Source organism: Eurypyga helias, unplaced genomic scaffold, assembly GCF_000690775.1.
Source record: "Eurypyga helias isolate BGI_N326 unplaced genomic scaffold, ASM69077v1 scaffold1087, whole genome shotgun sequence".
NCBI lineage: Eukaryota > Metazoa > Chordata > Aves > Eurypygiformes > Eurypygidae > Eurypyga > Eurypyga helias.
Genome location: NW_010262097.1, coordinates 112,952 through 135,371, shown reverse-complemented (window position 1 = coordinate 135,371; position 22,420 = coordinate 112,952). Strand labels below are relative to the sequence as shown.

Genomic DNA, 22,420 nt, shown 5'->3' with positions numbered 1-22,420 from the left:
ACAAAAAATAATGGCTGATTCTCAGAGTTCTCACTGAAGTACGAGAAATTAGACAGTGACATAAACGTAAGGAGGAATCTGGTCTGTTCAATATTAGGAATACTTACTTTATCAGTAGAAAGGAGTATTGCCTCCTGTCTATTAGAATTAGCCCTTGCTTAAAAGGATTCTTTCTTATTCCTGTCTTCTTGTGAGACTAACATGATTGTAAGTTTATTTGTTGCTTTTTAAGAAGTGTGCGGGTTGAAGCAAGATTGTAAAAAGAACTGAATTTTGATTAGTTTTCTTACAGTACTGTATGATGGTAAAGATATATAATATGGATATGTGCTGTTTGTGAGCATATATGATAAATAAACCATCATGATTTTAAATTTAAAAAGTTTATTGTTTACATTTAGTATAATTGTGAATAATTTTAAAATATTGTATATATATTCTTCAGAATGGCTGTTTTTAAAGTGAGTATAGAAACCATAGTTATTTTGTTCTGAATAACAGAACTTTAGGGAAAAAAATGAAAACTTTTTTTTCCTGAGAGTTTTATTGGTAAATTAGGAGCTTTTTCTTTGTTTATTATTTGTTCAGGCTTGTACTTGAAAAAAAATAAAATTGAATAGATTTGATAAAAAGTAATTTCTAAACCATGGGTTTTTTTGTCAGGCTGTTTGCATTCATTGCTTTTTCAATTAATAAAGCTAAAGTAAGGTGGAGAAGATGAGGATTATGAATATCTTTAACGTTGCTAGGAGGCATTTACAGTGTCATTCCTTTGAACTTGATGTCTGCAGGAGACTTGAACCCTTTTTTCTTTGCAGGAAAAATTTCCTGCTTAGTTTCAGTAGATTAAAATCCTGAATTTCTTTAATTCTTGGAGTTATGTTGAGGCATTAGCAGAAATGAATCTATAGTCCTTTTATAACTGTATTAACTAAAAACAAATAGTTTAACATAAATTACTAATTTAAAGTATTTTTTTAAAAGATTCTGCATGTGAGTATTATTAAAATGAGATGTGATGCTTTAGTTTTAGCAGTGGTTTTAGTTGACAAGTGTCTGTGCAAGAGCATGCAGACACAAAACAGAGTATAATGTAGATTTTGTTGTCTCCAGCCTTTTTTTTTTTTTTTTTTTACTACTTGACAAGTTGTTTTGAAAGGAAAACTATAAAAATTGGCTGTTACTGCAGTGAAGCATGGTATTTCTAAGTCCCTCCTGAAAAAGCATATTTTCACTTTTGTGCTTGAATTTTAAGGTGCTTTTGAATGGAAATCTGTAAAAATTTAAAATGTAGGTGTTGGCTCTAATCTGACAGGTAAGATCTATTTATTACAGCTTCTGATTCCCATCATTCTACTAAACTCAAGTTTAGTGATTTCCTCTCCTGTGAGTATGGAATATTTGGCTCATTCATCTGAGGTGGAAATAGACTCTACATATCCAGGTAGGCTTACAAAAAGAAACAAGTGAGCAAAATCAGTAAGTTCCTTCTGTTTTCTTTCCTCTCACCATCCTGATATCAGTTCTAATCTAATGATATATAAAGTTTTACATGTGAGTGTATTTTTAAGGAGAATGGATAGCAGTATAAATTTTTGCTGTTTGATGGAGCAAAAACTGTTTTATTGTTGGCGTCAATGGATTTCTGCTGATTTTTTGAGGAAGCTGTGCAACTGGCACTTGAGAATCAAATCTTTTAGTCTAGTTACTGTCAGCGGAGAACCAGTTCTGTTGCTTCAAGTTCAGTCTTTTGTCATTTACACATTGCTCCACACCCTACCCCCCCACCCCTTTCCCTGTAAAATAATCTGAAAATAATCTGTATGATTTGTGTACCAGAAGTTTTTCTAAAATGTCTGCATCTTTGCCTTGGGAGTGCATAATAAAACATGCAAATTAAATAAACAAAGTATTTCTGCACCTGCATCACATGATGTTGTTGGCGTTCAGAAGAATAAGTGGATTCAAAACTGGAGTAGACCATTCTTGTGAATAGTAGTGCATTGGTCACTGTTCAACACTCCCGAGTGTTTAACTCCAGAGTTGGAGATGGAGTCACTGGCTAGGAATCCTTCCAGCACGGACTGGTAGAAGGTCTGAGGCCCGTCCATAGGAAGGATCAGGGTGCATGTGCCTTGTTTCTTCTCTAATAAATATGCCAGCACATCTGAGCGTGCCTTTCGTGTACTGTGGCTTCCTGTAGCACTGGTGGCAAAACAGTAGAACAGCAATAGGTGTTGGTGAAGGGAAGAGCACCACCGTTTGGCCTTTGCTTGTTGACACTGGGGCACCCAGGTGAGTTCAAGTGCCTGTCATCTTAACACTGCAAACCGCCTAGGGTATGACCCTCCTTCTTGTTGAGTGTACAGCGCAAGGCACAGAGTCCTTGATCAACTACTGAGTCTGTATGCTATTTTACTGATAATAATCTCACCAATAATATGAAATTGGATGATAATTCAGTAATAGAAATCCTGTATTTCCCTATTAACATTGTAACTGTCTCTGTGGCACTGCTGCTGTTCTGCTTCAGGTTGTCCCTTGACTAGTCCCCTGTCCACCTATCAATCTCAATCTGTGTATAGAAATCTTGCAGTCATGTGAAGTGGGTGCAGACTCACATTTCTACTGTCTTTTTGTTGATATTGTCAAAATTATTTCTCTAATACAATGTAGTTTGGAGATGTGTAGGTACAAAAGATGTTCTGTGTTGCAAGGTCTTGAAGACTGAAGATAAATCTGTGCTGCTTTCTGTAATGCATGTAAAAGCTCTTTTATAGTTTTTTTTTATTCTGAATAGTTTGTTAAACATAACAGTTTGCAGAATGTGGAAAGACTGAAGTTTTAAATATTTTCTCAAGGTATGTGAAACTTAGCATAATTTTATCAGACTCTATTGTTTTTTATATTTTGAATAATCTTTGTTTATTTGACTGTTGCAATTGCTAGCAGAATGCTACTTTTCAGTATTGCAGGGCATTTTACAAAAATAAGCAAAGGTTTTTCCTGACCTATGGATTTTACTTCTTTCTTCATTAGTGCAGGGGAACAGAGGTGGAATTTCCAGAGGTTCAGCTTCCCCTCCCTTGAGCATTCCAAAACCTCAGGCTGTTTGACATGTAATTAAGCTAGGTGAAATCTGACATCAAAGTGTATGGAAGGTGATTCTCCAGGATTCTTCTACCTGCAAGGCCACTGGAGTGGGCTGTTCTGTTTGGGGGCTGAAGGGGATTAAAGAGTGCTCTTTGTTGGAAGGCAGAAGGAGGAAAAAAGAGCTAGTCACTTTTCTTTTTCTAAAATTTACGTGGAAGAGTCTTGCAATATACAGTTTGTTTGCACTAATTAGTTTAAAAACTGCAGATGTATTAGACGTGGAACTATTCATTTGAAAAAATACTGCCTTGAAGAACATTATTCTTTGAAATGCGAAATATCTGTTGAGAGAGATGATTCCAGAAGTGTAAAATAATTGCAGCAGTATAAGTTTCATTTCTGAGTGGACAGTTGGAGAGTCGAACAATATGCCCTGGTCTTAATACTTTCTTCATTACGTCTATTTAAGCTTAACAGTTAAAGAGGTGTTAGGAATTTTCAAAGGGATTGTGAGCATGAGGAAGACGGAACAAGCAAAGGGTTTTGGCCTATGTGGTGCCTTTAATTTGTGGATGACAAATGTAATTCAGAAGAATTTAGTCAAAGTTACAAGTATGAGGACTTTGAGGTTGAATGGGCAGGTAGAAGATGTATGAAAAGGATTAGAAAAGACTAGAGCTCTTCAGAGAGGAACTGAAACAAATCTAAACTAATGCAAATGTTGGCAGAGAGTGAGGCAGTATTGATTTCCATTATAAATTGTACATAACATTCTGGTTTTAATACAAGAGAATTGAATTTAAGCTTTAATTCTTCTTCTGAATATTTCTACCCAAACACCAGGACAAAGGAGGCACAGAGGAGGTTGAGAGGGTGTTTTTTCTGCTGAAGACTGTAGCCCTATGGGTTAAACCATTGTGCTGTGAAATGCCTGAAGCTATTAACCTCTCTCTCTTCTGCTGGAGTTCCATATGACTTAATGTGACATTGAGAAACGTTCATTAGTGGTGTGAAGGTTGACTGCCATCCAGTAGTGGCAGTGGGGCTTGTCTTGGGCAGTGGTTTAGCATAGGATACTTCATTCCTGTGCAGGCAAAACTTGTCTTGCAGAACATAAGGTAAATTGTATGGAATAGTGCTTGTACTGCATTATTTCCTTTGGTAAGAGAGGGCTTTTTTTTTTTTCTTTTAATTTATCAAAAATTGATTTCATTTGGTTAGTATTTTTTTGCAGTCTTTGTTCTAACAAAATCACTTTTATTTCCAGTGGAGAATGACTACTTGGCATAATCTTTATGTGAGTAGTTTACCCAGAGCCAGTAATACTGCCCTTCTTGTTCTAACCTGAGCAAACTGACTCTTATAAGAGACTCTGGAGTGGGTGTTTAAGAGAATTCCAGACACAGAGGACCATGGAAAATGTAGTGAGAAAGTTAGCATAAAGCCCAAAGGTAGTAAGTATAGCAAGAAGTTTAGAAGTAGTGCTTTGGGCTATTTCTATTTCAGTGAAGCTTCTGATCTTTGATTTGAATTTTTCAGTACTATACTATATCTTTTTTTTTTCCTTGGTGTTTTCCTGAACATTGAGCAGCTGGGACAGATCTTATCTTTCAACATTATTTTTGTTACTGCTCACAAATACTCTTCTTTAAACATCTTCTGGTGTGATTCATAAGGTCTGCCATGGTTTTTTTAGTCCGTATTTTAGTAGTGCTTTAATCACAGTCAGAAGAATAAAACTGAATTATAGTACAAGTAGAACAACACCAGAAATTCTGTCATTACTGAATCTTGAACTTTCAAAAGCCACCTAAGTTCTTTTCTATTAGCAACCTTTAAGCGTGACAGTGAAGACTAATTGTTTTACTGCTTGTTTTTAAAATCGGTGGTTATTTCCTCTAGGAATCCTGCTAACAGGATTCTCTTTGCCTGAAAGAGGTGCCTGGTTTTATCAGCATCTCTCAGCATAAATCAGAATTTCTATGGGAAGTAGCTCATTAGTATTAATTTTTGGCAATGTCTGACTGATTCATGAGGTGCTTTGCTATTAAAAAAAAATCTCATATTGAAAACCTTCCATAAAATTACTAATGACTAATCTTTCACTGAATGGAGGCTTCAGATAATGGCAATAAGAAAGCTCCTGCCAGTCCCCACTCTTGCTGACACCCAGGTGCTGCAGGCTCACATTGCATAGTGTATACCGACGGAAATAGTCTTTTTGGGCTCCATATGCTTCCTCTCTGGATCATTACTAGTCAGTGTGAGTAATGCCCGGAACATTTTTATCTAATACTGTTTAAAATGTAAAACTATATTCATATTAACTAACTCACAGTTCTTCAGATCTCCTGAGTTTCCAGTACTTGTTTTTAGCAGAATATGTACAGTTAGTTTTTGAGAAAATGGTTTCTGTAGTTGTCTATAGTAACAAACCTGGTTATTGCTGACATGGTTATTTTTTCTTTCATTCTCGATATTTCTCCTGCGTATTTGTAGCAGTGTAATTGTGCATTTTTCTCCTGATTACTTTCTCCTTTAGCAAAGTTAGAATTGTTTTTGTTTGCATTTGAAACGCAAGCTTTTTAGAACCTTAGTGAGAAGTGTCTTTGATATGGCAAATCACTTTTAATTCTTTCAAAGATTGTCTTTTTAATCAATTAACATTATTACCTGCTATGCACTTTTCTTTGTTCTAAAGGTAACGTAAAACAGTGATAAGTGAAGTATCAGTCTTTCATATTTTTCATAGGTGTTTCAGGGCTTTTTGCCTTCAGTTGTAAGTAAGCATGGAAGATAACATTTGAAAAGCCTACTGCCATAATTAAATGAATTATAACAGGTCTGTTGGAGAAATGTATAAACCGACATTGATACAGTGCTTACTGTGTGTAGGTGTGAGCAACTTAAATTATAATTCTGCAAAGTATTACGGAATGGAAGGGAACTGTGTGATTTGCAGGTTTTCTGTTAAGATTCAGTTGCCATTTCTCATGCTGCACAAAGGCTGCTATGTTTATAATGCTTTCTAAAAAGTTGGTGTGTTATCCCATTTTTATCACTATAAGGGTATGTTTAACTGTAGTAACTTACTACCAGAAAGGCAAAATAAATTAAGTGTTGTAAGTAGCCGAAAAAGCACAACGTTCTATTTAGGAATAATGTACAAGTTGCTCATACTGCTTGTTTGTAAGCATCTGTAGCATCAGAAATTCTAATCCTGCAGATGTAATTCTGTATTGCAACTTACTAATTAAGTAGCTATAAATATTTCAGTGATTTTGAATAGCAATAATATACTAAATATACAAACAGATTTAATATCTGCTCTGCCTAGTAAATCCAATTGGTAAATGCTGGTTTATATGTTGTGTTTATTAGAGCTTTAACTGCTAATCTCATATGGAAATGTTGCTTTGTAGGGCAAAATTCAGCAAGAGGGTCTGGGATTCCAGAGTGAACTTGTACATTCCTTCAGGGCATTTTTGCAAGGGAGGTTGTTGTGTTTTAAAGGTAGTTGATAAGAGACCTGCACCACCAACCCCAGACCTGCACCACCAACCACCATCACGCATTAGTCTATAGAAGGTATTTGGGTGAACATACTCCTGTACCACTCCGTACCACCATTTATCCAAGTGAAATTTTTGACCATTTGCAGGATACATTATAAATCAGGATGTCACTACCAGACAATCAGATTTGAACATTCCTTGCATAAAGTAGCTTGCCTATATCCCTTAGGAATAACATCACTTAACTGTGTTTATGTGACAGTGTTGATATGCCTGGTTTTACATGAAAGTTAGGGCAGTGTGTTATTTATGTCATCATGGATTCAAAAAGTAGGTGGTTGTGCTTTATCTCTGCTGAGGTTATCTTCTGTGGACAAATCACTTGGAATAATTGGAAGATGTAGTTTTATCAAATGGCTATTAATTAAATCAGGAAACAGGATTTTTTTTCTTCAGAGTTGGGCTTTGCTACTACATCACAGTTTTTCAGCGTTCCCTTCTCTGAGGTGCTGACAACAGGTTAACATGAAACAGAGCTGTGTTGAACCTAATTACGTTATAGCTCATTGTTTTGGGGACCTATAAAACTGTTCACTCCCTTTTTATGAGGCTATAGTCACAACGAAAGGCCATAAACAGTGCATTTTCTCTTTCCTACGGGACTGGAGATTTCATTAGTTGACCCTAATAAAGGCCTGATCCAGCTGCATTTACACCTGGGAATGAATGATGCTTTATTGGGTCTTAATCCTTATTAGGTCAAGCAGGAGGGGATGACAGCCGGATAGCTTTTGATCAACCATAAATGTCTGAAAGCTTAATTTCTTTTATAATTATTTGCTAGTTGAATGTTGACTGTGAAGGCATGCTTTCCTGTACTTAAGAGGAAAGATTTTAAATATTATTAAAATACGAAACAAAACTGAGGTCTTTCTAGACTTTCAAGCAGTTACTACTAAAACAAGATTTCCTCAGCAGCTAAGGGCGTGATTTTTTTTTTTTTTTGACTCCTCAGAGACTCTGGGGAGGACTAATGTTTAGCATGTTTAGCTCTTAGAAATAATGTGGACAGTTATGGCCTACCTTTATTTAAGTTTATACTGTTTGTGAATTTAAAATTGCTATATTCCTGCTAAATAGGTTTCTGTACTGTAGGTGCTTCTCTGAGACTTGTTTGGGTTATTTTTACTTTTTTTTCTTCCCCTCATATAATATACAGATATTAAAATTAGGGGAATTGTATAGCAATTTATTTGGGAAATATCCCATAAGATTTAAAGATAATTCCTTTTTTGGTTGACTGGGTGTGTAGAGATCTCTCTTTTTCTATATATACTTATTTATATTTTTGTATTATGGTAATATTATTTTCTCTCCAAGCTGTAAGGTGATGGATGCATTACAGCTGTGTGTCAGGAATGCGCTCCATTGTCTGGTTTTATGTGCTGGTACTGCTAAACTGCTAACTTCCTCCTTGCTTTGCTTTACCACAGGATGTGAGCGGGGGCAGTTTCGCTGTGGAAATGGTCGCTGTATTCCTGCAGATTGGAGGTGTGATGGAGCTAGAGACTGCTCAGATGATACAGACGAAGCTGGTTGTTGTAAGTGAAACAACTATAGAGCAACTTTTTTGTAATATAAGAAATACTGAGATCCCATTGTGCTCAGCTGTACCTGTGGTACGAGAATGAATTATTGGAGGGGGAGAAAACTGTTTGTCTTGAGATTACTGAAGGAATAATATGCTTAAGAGCCATATTTCTTGAGTCCATTGGCTTTGGTAGTCAGAAAGTAAAGTAGTGCTCAACTTCTAACTTGACTTAGCCTTCTCTTAAAAATCTGAGTGTCCTATAATGCTATTTCATTGGATGACTAATGTTCTAAGTAGATGTAGAAATGTATTATAATCTATTATTGTAGTAATCCTCAATACTGGAGGTACGTACAGCTACCAGCAGTGTCATGTGAGCTCCAAATCTATGAGTCTTTCAGGCCCTAGACCACAAGCTGTACCTACTGCACCTAAGTAGATTCTTGATTAGGTGTCTTGAGTTTATCATGTTATCCTTAGTGCCAGCAGCTCAGGGACAGCAATTGCATTCAGATGGGCTGTAATACCCAGGCACAAAGATCCTCTCGAGCTGAATGTTAAAATGTTGAGAAAATGAAGAAATTCTCTCCACAGTTGGTTTTTAGGAACTTGCCTGCATTTTACATTCTTGGTTCTAGTGTTCTTTGAGGTCTTGTGGACTGGTGCAGTTATCAGCCCACTGGTAGGTTAGGCCAATTTTTACCATGTGACGGGAGAGACAAATTTATGTTGGTTCTTTTCACACTGGATTGCTTCTTTGCTGCTTGACCCGTGTAATAACTGGAGGTCGTTCACACAGCTTGGCAGTCTGATTGTCGCTTATCACTTTAGTTAGCTGCAAAAACCAATGCAGTTCTGGATGAAGAATGCCTTAAACTGGCAAAACAAAATTGTGATGTCCTATAGATTATTTCAGCTAAGTTCTGAACTGCAACTGGAAATAAGCAGTTGGGCTTTGAACAAGAAGTGGGTAAAATCCCTGCTGACTTTGGAAGATACCAAAAGCCCCTTAAATCTGACACTTACTACATTGGTCATAGGTGTAAGCATGAAGTTGAGTTGTCCTTATTTTCATACATGAAGTGAATTAGGAAGGTGAAAATTGAACTTTTCAATTTTTTCTTTCAGTTAATTGGGCTTTTTAAAGCAGTATGTTAATTTACTATAGGTAGTAGGGCACATTAAGCATCTAGGAAGATATTTTTAAAATGTTTAAAACTGACCTAAGGTTTAAATTATACTCCAAGACTATTCTTTGATTCTTAAAACAGGAATAAAAAAATATGCATGAAGTATGTTGGCTGTGGTGTGTGATCGATTTTATCTCTTTAATTGCTTTACCTCTGCTGTAAGTTTGTACTTTTCAACTCTAACTCTACAAAGCAATATACTTTTCTCCCTTGGTGCTTTGTTTACATTGGTAGTTGTGCTTGCCTATCATCCCATGAGCACAAAGTGTTTCTAGTTGACTTCACAGTACTGCAAAAAATTTATCCTGAGAAAAAAGAAGGTTAATACCCAAGTCCTGTCTACTGTGCTGTGCTGTGCTAATGATTCTTCCCAGGAGCATTACCTCGAGATGGAGAAGGCTGTAACAGTTTCCAGCATATATTTTGATCTTTCCCTCTAATGGCTGTCTGTTGTTTGGCTGTTTGAAAACCAGAGTGGAGCTGGGACAAGAGCATTCAGAATGTTTTGACCTGACCATCACTTTTGCCTCCTGAATTCACAGAGTTATGACCTTGCTTTGAAAGACCTTCTTCCTATCAGGGTAGAGCACCCGAGGTGGAGTGAGAGCAATTGAACAGACCCCTGTGAGACTAAGGAACCTAGCATGACTCCATATATAAATGGAAAAAAAAAAAAAAAAAGGCTCACCCAAAGGGTGGGTTCAGAGGGTGTGCTCTGACTTCTAGAGTAGTCTGTGTCTGCACGGAATACGGAACTGAAGATTCTGGCACAGGAGTTCACTAAACTAAATTTTGCCTTTGAGTAGCCTTCTGCTGGCCCACTTTCCCCTCCATGCTCTGTCCATTTTTATTTTTTTTTTTTGGGAGGGTTGCCAAATGCTTCATGTGTTCGGAAGTTAGTCAGTTGACACTTGAACATTAGGTCATCTTCTCCCTTATTTAAAACTTCTTTTTAAGGTGCTTTCCCAGATGTCTGAGAAATGACAGTTTTTTTTCATTGCCTACACTAGTACAACCTACCTGTGAGGGAAATCAATTTCAGTGTCAGACTGATGGCGAATGCATCCCACAGTCATGGGTTTGTGATGATGAGGAAGACTGCGAAGATGGCTCAGATGAGCATCAACAGTGTCGTAAGTATTTAAGTTCTGATGTTATACCAGCTTTGTCAAATAAAGTAGTTCACATAGCAGCATATTGACAACATACAGAAACAAGGCTCCTGTAAATACAGCTTTTACTAGAAGAGTCCCTCTAAAGTAGTTTGTAGAATGAAATAATGTGAAATACATCAAATGCAGAAAACTCTCCAAAAGGACATATCCAGGTCTCAACTTGAGTAATTTTCAGATTTCTTGGTTAATTGAGAGAAAAAGGAGAAAAATATGCAGTGCATATTAGTTTTATAGTTGATACAGAACATATTAGTTCCAAAAATGGTGAAATATGCATAATACTCTGATGTCCAAACACTGTCTTAGTCACAGGAAAAGCTGCTTTATTCATTGTGTAACAAAATTCACACTGTCATCTCAGTTATAAAAAAAAAGTTCAGTTTTCTAGAAAACTTTGAAATTTATATCTATATAAAGAGAAGGAATTATCAGTCAGTTAAGTAAATGTTGCTAAAGATTCTTGAATCATCTTAAGTAATGCTATTTAATGGCATTATTATTTAAAATTATCAGAGCTGTTCTTTCTCATATTCAGATAGTAAGAATAACAAAAGTCCTGATATTGAAGGTGAAAGTGTAGTCTTTCAGTATCATTTGAACAGCTTAAATTTAGGACATTAATTCCTATTAATATTTCACTTTAATATCCTAAAGGGTAGATTAATCATGTTTTGAATTTGTTTTGAACTGAAGTGTTTAATGTTCTCTGTATATTTTAGAGCTAAGAAAACATTTAGAACATTTAGCAGCCTAACTGCCATAGCCATAGGCTCTTTCTTTTTTCAGTATTGATAGCAAGATGAATACAGACAGTAAAAAAAAAAAAAAAGTTACTCTGATTTTCGAATTTCATCACTAAGCAGTTGAAGGGCTACAAACAGATAAGTATGTGCTGAATTGATGAAGTGAACTGAGATGATTATTGCACCAACCTACATCCCCTGCATTATTGCATAAGACAGGAAGAGTAAGTGTTGTAATGTTCTAAAGAACCAATTTCCTGCTACTTTTAGTATTAGAAATTACTTTAAGAGGTAAGGATAAGATAAATATATTTTCCTTTTGATTCTGTGTATAGTTTTTGATAATTTTTTGTTTAATTGAATGGCTCTGGAGTTATGCACTAACCCGGCTGATCCTGGGAGGTTCACAGGTTTGAGTTTTGAAAGGGTATTGCTCACAGGCTTGTGTTTTGTGCTTTTATATCAAGTGCTGGTTATGTTTTAACAGAGGAGTCTGTACATACAAAATGCGCAACAGTTCTGAGGTGACTTTTGAACTGGGTCACTGTAACATTGTTCTCTGTGTACTGGTTAATCATGAGTGTTAGTAACTGTACAGTGGCACTGTGCGGCTGCTGCTGCTGAGCCTTCTCCTGGTATTTGTCCTTATTCTTCTAAAGGGTCTTTTTATCTCTGTGACTGGGAATCCTGGAGGAGCTTTTACTTGAAATGTTAACATTTTTTTCCTGACAAAAGTGTCTGTCAGCTCTGGAAGTCGCACATGCAGAATTAAAATTCGTTTTACTTTCCTGTCTTGCTCTTGTTTTATCTTGTGACACGAGTATCCAAGTAGCTGGTCTCACTTTGTGAGCACTGCTGACAGTAGAAGGGATAGAAAGGCCCTGTAAAGCAGCAGTGCCTAGACTGGGGTGGTGTTGAGATGCAGTGTGAGTTTGAAAGAACCAAACGTGCAGGTGGTGGATTGGAGGAAAGTTAGCAGCAGTTTCGCCTTCAGCTGTGTCTTCACAGATTCGATTGATTTGCCTAAGGAGAACAGAGGGTTTAGTTTAGCTGTAGCGGAGTCAAAGTGGAATTGCAGTTTTATGTGGTTGCGTTTTACTGACACAGCTGTTGTGAGAAGAGACATAATCATTCTTGATCCTCTAGTAGTTATAAATGAAAATATTTCTGACTGTTGAGTGCCTGGCTGTATTAGAAAGCAGTGCCTTACCTCCAGCTCTGCTGTGTTTACATTGTGGCATTCTAGTTGACCAAATACCTTAGTTACTGACAGATTTTGACCCAGGAAACAAAACAAAGGAGAAAACTTTAAAACAGTGAGAATTGGTAATTTAATCTTTTAAGCAGAACAATTATAGGGAGGTGATTTTTAACCTAGAGGTCAACTCCTTCACTGGAGAAAAGCAGTGACCTTGCAGGGTACAGAAGGCCTCATGAAGCTGTGTTATCTGCCATGTGCTTGTCAAGTGTTCTTTAATCTCTTTGAATACACACAGGTACAGGGGAAGAAAGTCTTATGCTAATAGCTGTGAGAAGGATGGAGTAGTTACAGGAAGAAGGAAAATATTTTTCTGCATAAAATGTCTTGGTTGATGGAAAAGACTGACCGAATGCCTGTTTCTTGCAGCGGGAAGGACGTGCTCAAGTCAGCAGTTCACATGTTCAAATGGACAGTGTATCCCCAGCGCGTACTGGTGCGATCGAGTAAAGGACTGTAAGAGTGTGCCGTGAGTCTTAACTTTTAGCACTAGATCTGGTTTCATCTCATCCCTCTGTGGCATTTTATTAAATTTGTAAGATTAAAGGGCTTGCTGATGGACAGGGTGACCACAATATGCTGCTTGTTACGGGAGTTTCATTTCAGATTCTTCTGTGTATTAGGGCTAATGTTCTGGTACAGATCCATTATTGCAGAACTCAAGTGCAGACTGCTGCCGTAGGATCAGGGCTTCTTGTTTGTCATTTTCTGAAAGATAATTAATATTGCATTGGAAAAAAGTAACCATGTTTAAATGGATTAAATGGGAGACTCAGAAATAACTCTGCCAAATCTTTTCATATTGTTTTTGCACATTTCTTATGACATCAGTGGTAACTATAACTTGTATAGAAAAGCAGAATTTGACCCAAATCTCTTCTTTGAGGGACTTTGACCCTTTCAAAAGCATTTGTATTCTAGACCACAGTTCCCTGTGGGTCATGTTGTATCCAGATAAGCTGTTTATATTGTGCCAGCAAAATGCAGATGAAGAAATAGGGTTTTTTGTCTAATTTCCTGAGTTGAGGCTGCCTGATGACAGCCTCCCTACATCCTGGCCTAGGTTGAGTACTGATAGAAAGGACTGCTGGCCATATAATAGAGGCCACCTTTTTCAGAGGTGTTTTTGCTGAATACCTACACCAACAGTATGTAACAGCATGTCCGTTCATTGTGAGTGTTACGGAGAAGCTTTGCACGTGTCACGAGTGACATGTAATGTATGAGCTGCTCTTTCAGCTGGTAGAACTCAGTGTGCCTTTAGCAAAAAGACACAACTGTAAACTATGTTCAGAACCAGAGCTGGTGTGGGAGGCAGGGGAAGAGTTGAGGATGCTAAGCAACAGATGAAGAAGGAAGAAACAAAATGTTGTTAATGGTTGCACTTGGAGGAAAAAAGGGCACATGCTGTGTTAAGGAAAACAGTGTATTATATGGTCAGCCAATTGACTCTCAAATGATTTAAAAAGTACACTCTGTAAAATGAAAGGTGATTTAAAACTCTGTGGTACTGAATAAAAGGTTGTTGAGACAGCAAACTTGGAACTTCTGTATGTGTAGAGCCACAGCCAGTTCTGAAGTTGCCAACACAAATGGGTAAAAGACAAGATCCAAAGTACCCCATATCATTGCTGGAGGAATGTCTTCTGTAGTTTGGCCCTTTATCTCTTAAGCTTTAGAGGAAGAAAAGAGATTGGTAACTTAATTTAGCAAATCTATGACGCATAAAAAAGAACCCTAGAGAAAAGCTGTTTGTTAAAAAATGGTATTATCTGTAAATGAGAAAAGAGAACTACTCAACACCTGTGAAAAATCTGTGAGTAATGACTGAATACAGTGTGAAACAACCAGATGAAGTGGTGTGATCATTATTATGCAGTAAATCTGTGGCAAGCTGGGAGTGGAGTCCTACAGACAATACTCAATTCTTCCTTCAGACTAGAAGCCACCATGTTTGAAAATTGAAGTGCACATTTTATTTCATGTTTAACATTCTCAACTAAGTAAATTAAAAAGGCAGTTTGGAAAGGGGCCTCTAGATACCTGAACAGTAACGCCCTACTGCTGTGTGGGAAATGCAGTCGTTGCCACATCAGGCAGCGGGCCCCATGAGTGTTGTGAAGGCAGCATATTTAGCCCCGGGGAGAGGGACTGTCTCATATCATTCAACAGCCTTTACTCTGGTTTATTAGAATACGTGTTGACAGTCCCTCTAAGGCAGAAGAATGACTGTGTCTTGGAACGTTGAAAGTAGGAGTGTTGGACTAGTTTAAAGAAATGTGATGGTGCTGAAGACAAGAGAATCAAGAAGAATGTCATGACAAGACCCTTCCAGAAAGGCTGGTTAATTTTATTACCTCTCTGTCTTTGCAAGGCCTGGAACTTTAAACAGAAGCCCTAAGATAACATTAATAATTTGGTGATTTTATGATGAACTATACAGTAGGGAGTAGTGTGTTAGCTCTTGCTGTTTTGAAGCAGATTCTAATACTTACTTTGAATATTTTTTTTTCCCCACTGTTTCATCCATGTGTCTTTCCACACTACCTGATATAAACAAATATAAGAGGAATATCACCATTTTTGCTTTTTCCTTTGTCGTTATTGTTCCCTTATTTAATCTACGCTAAAAAGTTGCATAAATAAAAATGAAACACCCATGAAAAATGAAAGAAAAAGCTGTTTAGAATGGAGTCTGTTATTTCACAGAGCATAACAAAATGCAAACTCATCATGTCCATTTACTTATGCCTTGCACTCACTGATCTGTCTGGAAGGAGATTTAGATTGTAAAGAAGATAGTTTTGTTGCTGAGTAAGTTACATTATTTAAGAAACTAGTCAAATACAAAAGTCATCAATATGAGGTAACTCAGCAATTAAACAAAGGAATTTAAAGCCTTAGTCCATTTTACTGCTAATGGGATTAACAGCAAGGGAAAACTGCCCATGCAGAGGCTAAGATAAACATCAGAACAGTGTTTCAACCACAGGTCATGTAATTAGTGCATTGAAGCTGGTTTAGTTTCATAAAATTGTGGTTTTTAAATTTTCTTTAATTATATATATATCAGACTGTTTTTCCAGCTTTTTATAGTCAGTTGCTAGCAGATACTTTCATTATGAAACTTTAGAAATGTAGAATGAAATGACAGAGTAATTGGGTAACAAACAGTTTTTGGGAGTAAGCAGCCAACACTGGTGTCATTTTTCTGTGTTACATGCTTTATATCTTTCAGTTAAAGGTAGAATTCTCTCTCCAGCCTCAGCTTCGTAGTTGAAAAATGAAAATCCGGAGCCCTGTTCACTTTGCTTTGCTCTGACTGACAGAATAACCTTCTGGATACAGCTCTGGCAGCTGAGCATTGCACTGAGGCCATGAGGGAGAAAGGGAAAGTATTTTAAAGATACGTTGTTCGAGGCTGATGAGCTGAGTGCAGGCTTAGAAACTCTGGATTTTGGATTCTAATTCTGATGCTGAGTTGCTGCCATGGGTCAACTGCCTCATCTGTTAATTCCTGCCTCTTGTTTGCTATACTACATAGCTGTTGTGGTCAGGAGGTGGGCAGCCAGATCTGGGATGAATTTGTGGAGATCAGGGCGAAAGTGAACAAAGATCAGGAACTGAAGAGATCATAAGGCATGTAGTCTGAGAAGGGGAAAAAAAGGGCAGTGGTCAGAGGCTAATGTTCTTGATGTTGGACAAATTACATGTAACAGCTACAGAACAAGACAGGAGTTCATGCTGAAGGAAATAGCTCCACTAAAGAGAGTCTAGGACACGGAAGAAGCAAAACTGGAGCAAGGTAAGGAAGGCAGCCAAAGACTATAGTGGCAGCAATCAAAATCGGGAATTAAGGCCAGGAATGAGGGTCTGGTCAGTCTGCCAGCTCTTAAAGCATCTCTGCTATGAAGACTACCTGACATCATGTAGCTCATACGGCCCTGGGGGTAAATCCCCCTTCTGGGTGGATCTCACAGGTTGTGAGCTGTCTGGGCAATGATTTGCCCACTGTGAAGTGGTGGCTCATAGCAGTGAGTCAAAGGGGTTTAATTTTTAATGTTACTTTGCAAAATGTTTTGAAACATTGCTGCAATAAAAGAATGACACTTGGAAGTAGCAAATTGACACCCCCTAATTACCTCCTTTTTTTTTTTTTTTTTTAATTTACCATGGGTTAGGGTTGTTACAAAAGGTTATGCTTCCTGACTCTGTATTGTGATTTAAACCCAGGCAACAACCAAGCACTACACAGCCGCTCCCTCACTCTCCCCATGGCAAGATGGAGGAGGGAATCAGACAAGAAAAAGTGAGACAACTTGTGGGTTGAGATAAAGACTGTTTAATAGAAAAGGAAAAGCCACTCACACAAGCAAAGCAAAACAAAGAACTCATTCACCCCTTCCCATCAGCAGGCAGGTGTTCAGCCATCCCCAGGAAAGCAGGGCTCCATCACGTGTACTGGTTACTTGGGAAGAGAAACACCATCACTCTGAACATTCTTCCCCTTCCTTCTCCTCCAGCTTTGTATGCTGAGCATGATGTCATATGGTGTGGGATATCACTTTGGCCAGTTGGGGTCAGCTGTCCGGGCTGTGTCCCTTCCCAACTTCTTGTGCACCCCCAGCCTCCTCGCTGGTGGGGTGGGGTGAGGAGCAGAAAAGGCCTTGACTCTGTGTAAGCCTGCTCAGCAGTTACAGAAACATCCCGGTGTTACCAGCACTGTTTTCAGCATAAACCCAAAACACAGCCCCAAACTGCTACTGTGGAGAACATGAACTCTGTCACAGCCAAAACCAGCACACTGTGTGACTGAAATCAGTATCTGCTGAATCAAATACCAGTTGCAACTGCTTGCTGTTACTATTTGTATGTGGATTTTTTTCCACCTTGTATAACAAAAGTGTTAGAGAGCAAAATAATGTAGCTGTAGGTAGCAATTCCTGTGACATGGCTTTCAGGCATCTCCTATGTGTGCACAAAGACACATGCCATTTAAATGTGTTTGCAACTGTTGCCCCAGAACAATTTGTGGGTTACAAGGAGCAAGGTGCCTCATCTGTCATTTGTGCTAGTGTTTGCCATTTGTTTATGATTTGCAACTGACGTGCTGGCATACTACAGGGAGTATTTTGGCTAAGAAAGCAATGCCTGAGATGAAGGAGAGAGAAAGAAGAGCTCCCTTTCTTCTTGAGCGCTGGAATGAACGTAGCTGGATTTCTCCCTGTTTTCACAAAGCTGGTATTATCTTCTAGGAACTGTGATCATTAGGAAAAGATTTCTTCTTTTCAGCTTCCTGTAATTAGCCAAAGGTTCTTGGGAGGAAAAGATAAAGGAAACAATGATCGTGTTGGAGGGTATTCACATTTAAATGCAAGGTGAAAGAAACCAGTATTTTTCTGTCCCTTCGCTTCTCTCTCTCCTAATCCTATGTTCAGTTTTACACTATTTTCTTTCACTCTCACTTTGTGCAGCTGTATTCTCAGACCTCCTTAGATTAAAACTACCTACCTTGTCATCTTTTTAATTCAGAACCTTATCCTTCCTTTTTACATCTTTCTAGTCTACCTGTCAGTGACCTAGAAATAAAACATGTCCAAACCCCTGGAGGAGAACCCTTCCTTCGGTTTTTACATAGTTCCAGGTCACCCACAAGGCACTGACACTTTTTCCAGGTGCCCCCTAGAACAGACATGATGTGATCAGCTTCTCTGATCAGTATCAGCTCCTGCATAGCTATGGGATTCTATACTCAAATGCATTGTTCTGAGATCAGGTGCATACAGAGAAATCTTAGTTAAAAAAAAAAACCCACAAACGTCTAAGGAAAGCTAAGAAATGTTTATTGCACAAGCCCCAAATGTAGTGGCTAATGTAAGACTTTCCCACTTAAATTTAAAATGCCATGATATTCACTTTCTAGACTTTCTTTTCTGGAGAGCTTTTCATTAAGCTAGATTGTATAGGTTTTCCAGTTTAGAGGTTTTCCCATTCCTACCCTCCCCTCTGGCAAGGTCCAGATTCTTCTTTTCATGTTCAGAACTTTCTATTTGGTGATAGGGAGAAGAAGATCTGAGCTCACTCATTGCTGATGTTTTCTAAATTTTGGAGAGAAAGGAGGGAAGTTTTGTAACCGTTTTTTCACAACTACAAGGGCAGCCACTCACTCATTTTCAGATATGGATAGGCCTTGTTCAGCCTGGAGAAGAGAAGGCTCTGGGGAGACGTTATAACACCTTCCAGTACCTGAAGGGGCTACAAGGAAGCTGGGGGGGACTTCTTACAAGGGCCTGTAGTGACAGGACAAGGGGTAACGGGTTTAAATTGGAAGTGGGGAGGTTTAGATTAGACATCAGGAAGAAATTCTTCCCGGAGAGGGTGGGGAAGCACTGGAACAGGTTGCCCAGAGAAGCTGTGGATGCCCTATCCCTGGAAGTGTTCAAGGCCAGGCTGGATGGGGCTTTGAGCAACCTGGTCTAGTGGAAGGGGTCCCTGCCCATGGCAGGGGGGGTGGAACTAGATGAGCTTTAAGGTCCCTTCCAACCCAAACCATTCTATGATATAGTACCAGATATATAGGATAGTTAGGCAGTTTTGGTTTGGCTTCCTTCATTCTCTCAGTGTGGACAGAGTTCACCACAAACACAATGACGTAGGTGCATCTTGTGCATGGTTTCCACAGGGGCCTTAGCTAGAAGCTGTTGGAAGGTCTAGCACAGTGCTTGGCCCTCACCGAAACCAGTGTTTCTTGCTTGATTACTGTATCTCTGCTTCTCATATGAAAGTGTGGGTAGCTATGCCGGCTGCTGTGAGGCTGTCGTGATGGCACAGAGGCTCCTGAACCCTGCAGTGTGCTGGCTATATATCACTCGTACTCTGTAGTCTAATATTCATGCTAATACTGAAGGATTTCTTGTTGCAGACTACCCAAGATGTGAACAGTTATCATGTGCAAATGGAGCGTGTTTTAATGCAAGCCAGCGGTGTGATGGCAAAGTTGATTGCAGAGATTCTTCTGATGAAGCTAATTGCAGTAAGTACAAGCAGAGTGATCCCAAGCAGATAGGCTATATAGACTCTGTTTTAAAGATGATAGTTTTCTGACAAATTTTCTGTGTTTTTTTCTGTGCTAAAATCTCTTTCAGCACAGGGATGTGCCAGTACGCAGTTTCAGTGTGCTAATGGAGAATGCATCCCACGTGCCTTTGTCTGTGACCATGATGATGACTGTGGAGATAGGAGTGATGAAAACTCTTGCAGTATGATGTTTTTGTTTCCCCCCTCCCCTTTCTTTAACTATTTTATGAAGAATTGGTTCAAGCAGATAGCAGGAAGGAGATTGCTTGGCTATGCAACTATCAAAAGTTAGCCACTGTGCTGCAAGGACTCTTTTGAATGGAAAGATGAAGATTGCAGTGCTACTTTGATAGACTTTTTTCAGGTTGTCTTTGCTGCTAAGTGCCTGGGTGTGTGTTTAGTATTTGAATTTGCTGGATTCGGTGACAGTTTGCTTCTTAACATGTATAGTTTTGCTTCTTCGTATTGTAATTTTCTTCATTTCAGCATGACCCAAACATAGTTCCTTCACCCTGAAATCTCAGTTAGATACACTATGCTATTGCTTTTCTCAGAATTTGTTTGGCTCTTTTTCACATTTTTATTTTCCAATAGATGGAATGGATCTTCTAGAATTATTCCCAGTGACTATAATGTACAACTTTACAGACAGATAACAGTACAGATAGTTGTCCTTAGATGTTCACGTAAGGTCTTCAATTGACTGTTCTGTTTCTGGAAATTTCTTACTCATTCTTTTCTTCATGATCAGGGTATCCCAAAGCCAGAATCATGGCTGTAGCGTTATCCCTTGTGTGAGCTGTATATTTAGAAAGGTCTCCCACTGATTACAGGAGCTAAGTTAGTTTTATGTTCTGCATTGCAGGAAGGCCACACGTTGCCTTTTAGTTGCACTGTCCTACCAAGGACCTCACACCAGTATGATTCCACCCCCCAGCCTCACCCCCCCACCCCCCCAAATATTTCTCTTTTAGGTCTTTGGCAATGCTTGTCCTTCAGAGGACCCGCAAATGTTTCTGAACTCTTAGTAGGGAATGCTTCCCAACCATGGAGGACTTTGACATAAATTTTCATTGTTTTTTTCATTCTGTTTCTCTTAGACCAAAGCATACAAATATTTTACCTCCTGATATCTTGGGTATCATCTCCTTGTCATGCCCACCTTCAGGAGCCTTGTTAATAATGTGCTCTGCATCTAGTTGCGCAATTAATTGAGAAATTTAGCTTTCCCTTTCATTTCTGTAAAGAAACAGTGTTCTGAATGAAGTTCATACCTAAAACCAGAACAAAACAGCAGTGTTTACAAAATATACAAGATGTGGAACAGATTCAGTTTTTCAGGAGAGATTATAAATGACTCTTCATCTACAAGACAATATTTCTCTTTCTAGCTTTCAGTCACTTAGAGTATGGATTTTCTCATATTTCTTTCCTTAGCTTATGCAACTTGCAGAGGCAACTTCTTCACATGCCCAAGTGGCCGTTGCATTCATCAGAGCTGGATATGTGATGGGGATGATGATTGCGAAGATAATGAAGATGAAAAAGGATGTGGTATGTACTACTGACAACTTCTAATGATGACATTTCCAGGGGAAGACCTCACTAAGCAACTTGTATGAAATTTTGGCCAACCAAGATGTTCTGAATCCATGTTAATTCTGTGAAAACCATAGAATTCCATCTCTGCCTGTTGTTATTTATTTTTAATTACGCAATATTTTTATTGTGTGTGTGGGAGTTGTTGCTGTGATACTGAGTATGATGCAAACTAAGTTTAGCATATAGAAACATCTTTTTTCTTTTACATCTTATCTTACCTTTTTTTTTTTTTTCCCTGTGGAGATTTTTCAGGTCATCTATTAAGAGACATGAAGCTCCTAATAACCAACATCAATTGGTTGAAAATAAAAATAACCCAGTTCCTGTCAAGATTTGTCATGGGAGAAACAGAAATTTTAATGAAAAGTGTGGGATTTTTTTTCTCTTTCATTGGCCTTTTCTATGCTGAGCATTATTCTCTTTATCCAGACAGCCTTTGTGTGCCTCAAAACCACAAACTGATAGTTCCATTTCTGGTGCAGCAGTCAGTCTAAAGCCAAATGGTTTTACTGTTTCTGACAACACCTAAGACTAAAAGGATTCATGCGTCTGCACAAGTATTGTTTGCATTGTGCTTAGAAGGTAAAAGAAAGCATGATGAGGAAGTATACATGATGTTTCTTTTGTAGTCTTTCCCAGCTGTGTGCAAGAACCAGAAACTGAATAATGAAAGACAGACATGCTTTGGGAAGCTGTTAGGGAAAAAATTCTAAGTGTTATGTGAAACTTACTCCTCAGTTATTCTCATTTTTCTTTTCTGTAGAAAGCGGTCACCATGAATGCTACCCAGGAGAGTGGGCCTGCCCTGGGTCAGGGCATTGCATTCCCATTGGGAAAGTGTGTGATGGGGCTGCAGACTGCCCTGCGGGAGAAGATGAAACAAACATCACTGCGGGCAGACACTGCAGTACGTATTAGAGTCAGAAGCATACGCTGACTAGAAAAACCATCAGCATTGGCATTGACAGCTTTTAACATCTGCCTTTTGTCTCCTAAGCAATGCTGAAATTTTGGGAGATCATTATTTTTGTTGGCACTGTTTTAACTGGATGGTCTGAAGGAGGTGCATATGCCGTGAAGAGACCATTCCATTTGTAAATCTGTATGTGAAATTTCACAAATAAGGATTTTGAACTCACTGTCCATATCCAGAAATGTGTTTGGGATGGTAGGGAA

The 22,420-nt window shown here is 38.4% G+C and overlaps 1 protein-coding gene across 1 annotated transcript in view; it reads left to right on the top strand.

Moving 5' to 3' along the window:
- Positions 1 to 6,925: 6,925 nt before the first annotated feature.
- The window catches only part of LRP2 (low density lipoprotein receptor-related protein 2), a 100,703-nt gene continuing 85,208 nt past the window's right edge, over positions 6,926 to 22,420 (top strand). Inside the window, exons 1-8 of the mRNA XM_010155571.1 lie at positions 6,926 to 6,938; positions 8,102 to 8,209; positions 10,400 to 10,522; positions 12,935 to 13,021; positions 19,488 to 19,598; positions 19,711 to 19,824; positions 21,080 to 21,196; positions 22,008 to 22,151. Coding sequence (XP_010153873.1) covers positions 6,926 to 6,938; positions 8,102 to 8,209; positions 10,400 to 10,522; positions 12,935 to 13,021; positions 19,488 to 19,598; positions 19,711 to 19,824; positions 21,080 to 21,196; positions 22,008 to 22,151 — 817 coding nt within the window. The remainder of the gene's footprint in view (positions 6,939 to 8,101; positions 8,210 to 10,399; positions 10,523 to 12,934; positions 13,022 to 19,487; positions 19,599 to 19,710; positions 19,825 to 21,079; positions 21,197 to 22,007; positions 22,152 to 22,420) is intronic.